At 34.4% G+C, this 9,299-nt stretch overlaps 1 protein-coding gene across 2 annotated transcripts; it reads left to right on the forward strand.

The window, feature by feature from the left end:
• Positions 1 to 41: 41 nt before the first annotated feature.
• LOC108976278 (septin-1) lies at positions 42 to 7,013 on the forward strand. Of its 2 annotated transcripts, none has more exons than XM_018945260.1 (5): positions 42 to 830; positions 5,142 to 5,334; positions 5,399 to 5,657; positions 6,160 to 6,525; positions 6,594 to 7,013. In XM_018945260.1, the coding sequence occupies exons 1-5, from the start codon at positions 813 to 815 to the stop codon at positions 6,841 to 6,843; spliced, it is 1,086 nt and encodes a 361-aa protein (XP_018800805.1). In that variant the 5' UTR covers positions 42 to 812; the 3' UTR covers positions 6,844 to 7,013. The 2 variants fall into 2 exon arrangements, with proteins under 2 accessions (XP_018800805.1, XP_018800806.1); XM_018945261.1 differs by lacking the exon at positions 42 to 830 and adding an exon at positions 4,478 to 4,591.
• Positions 7,014 to 9,299: the final 2,286 nt, after the last annotated feature.

Consider the following 9,299-nt stretch of genomic DNA (forward strand, 5'->3'; position numbering starts at 1 on the left):
AAGTATTCACGAGCGTTCAGTGTACGATGCAAAAGAGGCAAAAGTCAGTTTGTCAGTTTGAATCAGTTGAAATGCAACCGTTTGGGAGTTTTGCCGGTAATTTTTAAGTATTTTAATCGTTTTAGATATGTAAATGTGTGAACGTTTAGCTGTAATTAATTATCGCTGCTGTTCCCTCTTGGATTAAGTGCATTTAGTGTAAATTTGCTTGTTGTGCTTCCAGTGCGCTACACTTGACGTGCAATAAAAACAGTTTGTGTTCATAATTTGCACTCCATTAATATTTTGCGCACGCACACCTAAATTGTGATATTAAACAACAGAATAAGAAAAAGCCATTGTGAAAGTTGTAAGAAGTATTAAAGGAAAAATATTGGTATATATATGTAAGCGAGGCAGCGAAACTTCGTTAGCAGCTGCAACAAAACAAGAACGACGCGAATCAACAGCTCTGCTTCCACGTACACTGTGAATTGACGCAACGTGCTGTTCTTGCTCCTTTTATTTTGTCTGCTTCGCAAGAAAATTCGCTGTCATCGACGCTGACGTCGCCGCTAACCGAATTTTGCTGCAGAAACCGCAACGCTACGTATGTGAAATTTGATTATTGTTTTTTTCGTATTGTGTTGGGTGCGTTGACTATACGTTGTATTAATTTAAAGCGTTTATTACACGTTTTGTTTCTTTTCTTAACCGAAACAATATACCATAACTAAAAGTGAAAAAAAAGTATAACGAATTATTAAATCCATAATTGAACAAAGTCGTTGCTTAAGTAAAAGGCGAACACAGGACAACAGCAAAAAGACAAAATGTCAGACACAAAATCGGTAAGTTCAGTAATTAAACCTTAGAAATTCCACAAATTTTTCGAAATCTCCAGTCTATACGTGCTTATAACACCATTTCTTGTTCAATTTGTTTCTATATTGAGTTTTATTTATAAATTCGCTGTACGAGAGCTGCACATAAATGAAACAGTCATTCAAGGGCGCGGTTGTCGTTGCAGCAGGTCAATCCGAGAGCAGTTTGCTTCATTAGCTGATAGCATGTGTGCCTGTGTGCTTGTTTCCTTACTGCCTGCGTCTTCCCATGCCTTTTTCTGGTTTTGCGGGTTTGTTTTTCCTTTTTCACTGAGCAATGTTACAAATATTATATATCAATAAATGAGTGGAAATGCTCAAGTAAGAGAAATATAAAAAATATACACTGTGCTTTGAAATTTCTTACAAATAAAGCGATCCTCCCACAAATATTGAATTTGTGCTGCTCAAACCCTTGCTTAGAATTCACATACTTTATTAACATATGCAGCTGCAGTATATTGATATGTATTCCAGAGAATGATTGTACATTTAACAATGTTATCAAAATCAGAAAAATCAAATATTTGCACTGAATGGGGCAAATTATATCTCAGAAATTAGTCATGATAATAAGAATTCACAAAGCCCCCTAACTATAAACTGCAACCCTTTGATAACTTCAGCACAAAGTCAATTGAACCCAAAAAACAAAAAGCTAATTAAAATTAAATAGTTCAGATAATATTTACATTACAAAGAATATTTTTGATGTTTTTTTTTTGTAATACACTTAATATATTAAAAAAAAATCTGTAATTGTTTATTAGATGACTTTTATCAATTGAACTACCTAGATATGGATTGTATGTATGCAAACATCAATGTTTCTACCGCGTCAAGATAAAGTGTGAAACTCATTGCTAATAGCTCCAAAGTAGATAATGTATAGTAAGTGTATATTATGGTCTCCACAAAACACACAATATATTATACTTTTCTGTTGATTAACACATTAATGCTTAAAAGCCATACAACAAAATCGTATGTTTACATTAACTAAACAAAGAGGTGAGGAAGACACATGAGAAATGGTTGACTGATAAATGTATTAGTTTCAGTTTTCTGTACCATATTTGATTTTTGTTTATTTTCATCCGTATCTAGTACATAAGCCCTATTTTCAGTTACTTTATTAATTGGACCGTCAAACCATGGTTTTTGAACTAAATTTCATAACTGCACCTTATTTTAGAATGATCCATATTTTCAGCTCCTCCCAAAGGCTTTCAATTGGATTGACGTCGAAGGACTAACACACATCGTTGTACTGAAACCAAGCTTTTACCAACTCATAGTTTGTTTAGGATCGTTATACTGTAGAATTTTTCATATAAGTGGCATACTTTCCGTAGCGTATGGCAGCATCATCGTGTTCTCCAAAATGTCTTTGTATTGGAATCTATTCATGTTCTCTAATTTTACTTTCATTCGTTTTAGAAATTCTAAATTAATCTTAATTATGGACAATAACGGCACTATTGCCATAACCTTAATTTGCGTGCAATATGCCATATTATAACAGACTCGACTGCAAAAGTCAGTCAGCTCAAACAAACTCGAACATATCCGTTTGACAAGTGGTAGACAGTTCAAAAACCTTTATGACAACAACAACGAGGGGAAAATGTAAAGAACACATTAATAAAAATAAAAGAAAAAAAAATCGTCGCTCTTCCAAAACAAAAACACATATGTAAGTATACGTTCCGGGGACGAGTGTTGTGCACAAAAAGCGAGTAGTAGCAAACAGTATGTCGAATTAGAACGCTACTGCAACACCCACGAATGCTAAGCAGAGCCAGAGCGCAAAAAATCAAACAATAAGTACTCGTAAAGCGTACGAATGTACTCCTAAGTGTAAAAGTTGCTGTAAGTGCAGTACTGGCGGCACCGTCGCTGGCTGAATGTCTGTCGTTTTTAAATTGTGGCTTGCCAATATGAAACCATTTGAGCGAGTGAGAATTGTTGAATTATTAATTCAGTAAGCTGAATTGTAATGTTGAGTTAACCTAGAGGCGTACAGAAGTACGAGCAGACAGTAACGCCATTATGCATTCTTATCTGCCTTGAAGCGCATTTCAAGTGCCCTCCAACGAACACTGCCGCTGGAAATGCAATGTTTCCATTGTTTCGTTTTACTGTGACTATGATCCCTCAAAGCGTTTGTGTTTGGATATGTAAAGCGTGTAAATTATGTCGTCAATGCTGTTACGAGTGTTATTCATTTTTGAGTATACAATCAACCTAGCGGTTCGCGTTACAGATCGATTTGCTTGTATACTCCCTCCCCGCCAGCTTTCGGACGTGTCCTCTTCACCCAGCCAATTGTGTTTGAGTTTGACTTTTAATGGCTTTGCTTGAAATAATTTCTTTTTGTATAGAAAGCGCTTATGATAAGTGTGTTGTTGGCACGCAAAATATTTTGCTGTGATTGAAATGCAATGCACGCAGTATGACTACAATTTCTTATCGTTTGTGTTTGCGAAAGCGAAAATTCCATTGGTTCGGAGCGTTGTTTATATTGAAAATCTTATGAATTAAAAATTTCTGTCTGATGTGTGATTTCGTGCCTACAGTCGCTCATGAATTTAATATGCTTCAACAGCTAGCCTCAAATAAAAATATGAACATTTTTTAATAAAGGTCTGCGTAAATTTTCTTTTTTTTTTATTTCTACGGACCAAATGTGCGAAATTGAAAGAGAAATAATTTTTTATAAGTAGACTAGCTTATGGGATTGGATCAAGTGTGTAATTAAATATATATGTAAATGCATTTATACCTAGCATTAATTAAAGCTTAGAAAATTATAGTGCAATATCGGGCAAATATGTAGAAAATTACCAATACTTTATTTATATAATAATAAGTACTTGTATGGTTTTGACTGTTTTTTTATATCTTGAACAAATTATATTAAATAAGCTACGAAATTTGTAACACACAGGAGTAAAGGTTTGTATATATTTTTCAACATTTTCTCCCCAAGAAGCTGCGCATTTGTCGGAACTACATCAGACCACAACTTGTAACTTCCATATCAAATCACATCATATACAGAGTCGGCTCCCCTGTAGTTACCTTGTAATTTCCAAATCAAATCATATCGCGTTTTGAGAGTCTGCTAAACACTGGCCAGCCGTGGTGACTGTTTTTCTTATATAGCGATAGTTGCTAACCAGGCTTAGATAATAGAAAATAAAAGGAAATTTACAACACCTAGCTTTTTGAAATACAACTCTTTTCACGCTTAGTTTTTGATGCCAAATTTACTCTTTCATAATCGTTTTGATTTTAAAATCCTACTGTAATTCCTCTTAACTCTAAACTCAGTTAATTACAATTAACAAGTGCATCATATTTCAAAGCAATGCAATATCAAAGTCACAACAATAGCATAATTGCATTACAAATACTTAATTCGTTATTAATTCACCACAAATCTTCACACGACTAGCCGTCAGTGCGCTTTCGGTGACATTAAATGCATTGTTGTTTTATTATGTCATTTATTTTTGTTTTTTGTCGTTCGTATTACAGTTTGCAGCGTGGTTATATTTTAAGTTCCTCATATCCAGCAAGAATTTATTTCTGTTTAATAAAAAGGCTAAACGAAAATTTATAACAATAACAATAAACATTTTTTTGTCATATTTAAGTTAGTTTATGTAAACAATTGTTAACTTACGTATATGTAAAAGTTAAGCACTGACAGAGTGTTAAATGTAAGTTCAGAACGCAATCGCGCGTATAACAAAAACTGGGACCAACCCAACCCATCTTGTCGACTCATTAAATACAGTATAAACTGACTGACTGAATGACTGCAATTTTAATTTTCTGTTGCTTTATGCTATTTGTGTGCGGTGTAAGGTGTATAAGACACGCGGCTGTTGTGCCGTCACGTTTCTATAGTGGCTATGCCATCGCCTGTGCGCTCGAATGACTAACCAACCAGTCAGCCATATACCTGTCTCTTATACACATCTAGATGTGTATAAGAGACAGGTGTAAGGTGTATAAGACACGCGGCTGTTGTGCCGTCACGTTTCTATAGTGGCTATGCCATCGCCTGTGCGCTCGAATGACTAACCAACCAGTCAGCCATATACTTACCACAAAAGCTTAACCACCAACTACGGGACCAATCGGTCTTATGTGTGGCATCAATTACAATACTGTTACATTCAATTTAATTTCACACTGATATCGCGTTTTCTCAGCCGTAGACTTCTTTCTCCACCAAAACTATATTGCTTTTATTTTCGTTTTTAGTTTTCGAGTATTGAAACACCTGGCTATGTGGGCTTTGCCAATCTACCGAATCAGGTGCATCGTAAATCGGTGAAGAAAGGTTTTGAATTCACGCTGATGGTGGTCGGTGAGTCGGGCTTGGGAAAGTCTACATTGGTCAACAGCCTGTTCCTGACAGATTTGTATCCAGAGCGCGTGATACCAGATGCTATTGGTGAGTTGTCATGTATAGTTCTGCATTTGTATAAATATTAAATTTTTGCTATTTTTGTTTTTAGAAAAACAAAAACAAACCGTGAAACTAGAAGCTTCCACAGTGGAGATAGAGGAACGCGGTGTCAAATTGCGTCTAACAGTTGTGGACACGCCGGGCTTTGGAGATGCTATCGATAATTCGGATAGTTTTAGCGCCATACTGGAATATATAGATGAACAATATGAACGTTTCTTGCGCGATGAGAGCGGACTGAATCGGCGCAATATTGTGGACAATCGTATACACTGCTGTTTCTATTTTATATCGCCTTTCGGGCATGGGTAAGTCGACATAGTAGACCTTCAGCCACAAAGGAACAAAATCCTCAAATAGTTGGTTCTTGGGAACAGTTTTTGCACAATTATCAAAGCAAGCAATATCAAAAGTTACGTCAGGATTGGGAAGGACCTCTCCGAACCGTTCGATACCAAACGAGGTTTCAGAGAAGGTGACTCCCTTTCGTTCGACTTCTTCAATCTGCTCTTGGAGAAAATAATTCGAGCTGTAGAACTTAGTATTAACAGCAGCAGCAACAACTCTTGCCACCAGGTGCTACTTTGGACTGAGGAGGCAATTGAGAAGTAAAGTCCTCTCTTGGCAAACAAAACACAGACGTGGATGATGAAAACATCTGATGTGTCGGTCTTAGGAGTTTTCAAGAGAAAGTATATATCCTTTGAGCGCTTTGGGAGTAGGGACGAATTTTTGTAATAATAACTGAAAAACATATTTGTCTAACTATAAAACCTTATTAATCATACGCTCCGTTGCTCTATTCTACAGCCTCAAACCTTTAGATGTTGAATTTATGAAGAAATTACACTCTAAAGTGAATATAGTGCCTGTGATCGCGAAAGCTGACTGCCTCACAAAGAAGGAGATTCTACGCCTCAAATGCCGGATTATGCAAGAAATTGAGGATCATGGCATTAAAATATATCCACTGCCCGATTGTGATTCCGACGAGGATGAGGACTATAAAGAGCAAGTGAAACAGCTGAAAGAGGCCGTGCCATTCGCAGTATGCGGTGCGAATACGCTGCTGGAGGTGAAGGGCAAAAAAGTGCGTGGACGCTTGTATCCCTGGGGTGTCGTGGAGGTGGAAAATCCTGATCACTGTGATTTCATTAAATTACGCACAATGTTAATGTGAGCTAAGCTTTTGGCTTTTTTAATAAATGCCAATTTAGTTATATTTTTTCTTCATTTCATTTCAGCACACACATGCAGGACCTACAAGAGGTCACACAAGAGGTGCACTATGAAAATTACCGTTCCGAACGTTTGGCTAAAGGACGCAAGGAGAATGGCATGAAAGTCGAACGTGACTCTATGGTACCAACGCAGATTGTTGTGAACAGCGTCATTTCCGAAAAGGATCGAATATTGCAAGAGAAGGAAGCGGAATTGCGACGCATGCAAGAGATGTTGGCACAAATGCAGGCCAAAATACAAGCGCAACAGTAGGTGTAGCACACGGATCTTATTCATATATATATATAAATATGTAGAGCAAGTGTAAGCATAAAAATAAATTACAACAAACGCAACTAAAGCAGCAGAAACAATAATAAAGATTTAAGGCAAGCATGTACCAACGCTGCTGCTCAGTTATGATGGATATAAAGCAAAGCACGGCTTAGCATTGCATTCCTATTAGTCACAACTACCACAAGAGCGCGCAAATGAAAAATAAGAACTTGTATGTACGGTGCTTATTAAACATACATATAAACGCATAAAAAACTTGCAAAAAATGTTTTAAAGCACGTTTTGTTTTATTTCGACAACTTCTGTTGGAATTTTGCGATAGCTTTTACACATATACTTTCATATAGGCATTATTTTTGTAATTCGTAAATCTTTATATATTAAACAACAAAATCTATGGCGTATTATATTTTATATATATAATTAATAATAATTATGCTTATGTTTAATATTAGCTTATAAAAAAAAGCATACAAACATATTTTGTATTTTCTTATGTCGTTTTCATGCTGCAAAATAATTTATATACACAAACATATACTATAATTTTGTAAGCGTAAAACAAAATTTTATACACAAAGTTGCATATTCAAGCAACCAATACAAACATACATACATACATTTCATAAAAATACATGTTTAAGGCGTAACAATAATAACGAAAGAACTCAGTACAACTTCCAACACATATACTTTTATAATATTTTATTTAAACGTTTTTCAAACAGACACACACACCTTGAAACACATTCTAAATTTTGCTCATAACTAAATTAAAAGTAATTTATATATGTATGTAACTGTATATACGCATACCATACATAATCACTAAACAATTGCAGTACGTATACATACTTCACTGTAACATAAAAATTTGCAAACATATTTACGCACACATGTCTCCAAATGATTCCTCGCACACTATTATGTTGCTTTGCCACTAATGCCTATGTGCCACACCAGTTCCGCCCCGTTACTTTTAACTGTAGACACATGTCCTACAATATTTGCATTATAATGCATGCTTATACATACATAATTGTTTTACAGCCATCAAACTTTAAGAAACCACACTTGTACATGCTTATATATGTAAATGTTATGAAAAAGCTAATACTTTGAACCTAAATGCCGGCATATGCTAGTTAGTTACAAATCAGTTTTTTCAAATTCATAAAAAATTCGGCGAAAAGTTTATTTGTATAATGGACTTGCTTAAATTTGAACTGTAAGCCTAAATTAAAGTCAATGATTGACATTTATAAATGCACAATCTTATAACAATTCAAATTATGCATTAAATTTTATCTCTACAGAAAAAATTAACCTAAATATGTTTATTTGGCATTCCATTATGCAGTTCATGCGCCTTACCCCAACAGCATATTTAAAACTGACTCAAAGTAAAACTCGAACAAACTTGTTAGATTTTTCTCATTATAAATCAATTGAAGCTTTTATAAATATACGCTTGGTGCTCTGGCTTTTCTCCTCCGTAGATTTTCCTATACATATACACAGTGCTAATATGCAAATCTTGGGTAATATACCCAGTACCATACATATGAACGATTTAGAATCATAGTACATACAAATTAATTGAAAAAATTAAGATTATAAAATATTTTGTAAAAGTTTAGTGCTAATTACATATGTATAATTACAAATGCCGCATTGAAAATAAATATACATGTATATAAATACGTACATATTTATGTGTATTTCATAATTAAGAGTATACGCTATATATTGCTATATATTCGCGCCAGTAAAAAACAAAATTAAATACAGACGATTTGCTGTTGATTAACTCAGTTATGCAATAAATACTAAAAAACACCACTAGTTAAACAATTTCAATTAAAATAACAAAAATTATAAAAACAAGAATTGCTAGCTGCAATTGCATGCATAATCTGAGTTGTATCTTATGGTTGATGTACAGTGGCATATACATAGTCAGATAATGCAAAGAAACATGTAATTATAAAAATATAAGTTATATGATAATAAAAAATATAAATACATTTATACTCGCTTTTATACCTACATAAAAATAACATGCTGTATTTTTTTGGTTATTGCTAGAAATTTCATGTACATAATTTTTTTAAATAATTTTAAAATTTTTACATATATACATATGTACTTCATTCATACATTTGTAAAATTAAATAACTTAAAATTGGTGAAGCTACATATTTTGAATAACCATAAACAACACAAATGAAGCGGAAAACCGGTAGTTGTTGTAGCGACAGACGAAATCTCTGCAGTAAGTTGGAGGTATATAATTTAATAAAATTTCAACATTGTGTTGTTAAAAACGCACAACTGCTATGGAAGTATTCAAGGTGATAACCCGCATACACGATTAAAGCCGAGTTCTACGTACCGGAATTGACTCGGATTTCATCCGACCATGGGCTGTC

The sequence above is a fragment of the Bactrocera latifrons genome, unplaced genomic scaffold (genome assembly GCF_001853355.1).
Source record: "Bactrocera latifrons isolate USDA-ARS-PBARC rearing strain unplaced genomic scaffold, ASM185335v1 scaffold_74, whole genome shotgun sequence".
Classification (NCBI taxonomy): domain Eukaryota; kingdom Metazoa; phylum Arthropoda; class Insecta; order Diptera; family Tephritidae; genus Bactrocera; species Bactrocera latifrons.

Bases quoted from the DNA above. Each gene is read 5' to 3' on its own strand.
- LOC108976278 (XM_018945260.1), top strand. The intron at 5,335-5,398 runs GTGAGTTGTCAT...TTTTGTTTTTAG, and splicing joins CGTGATACCAGATGCTATTG to AAAAACAAAAACAAACCGTG. The intron at 5,658-6,159 runs GTAAGTCGACAT...TCTATTCTACAG, and splicing joins ATATCGCCTTTCGGGCATGG to CCTCAAACCTTTAGATGTTG.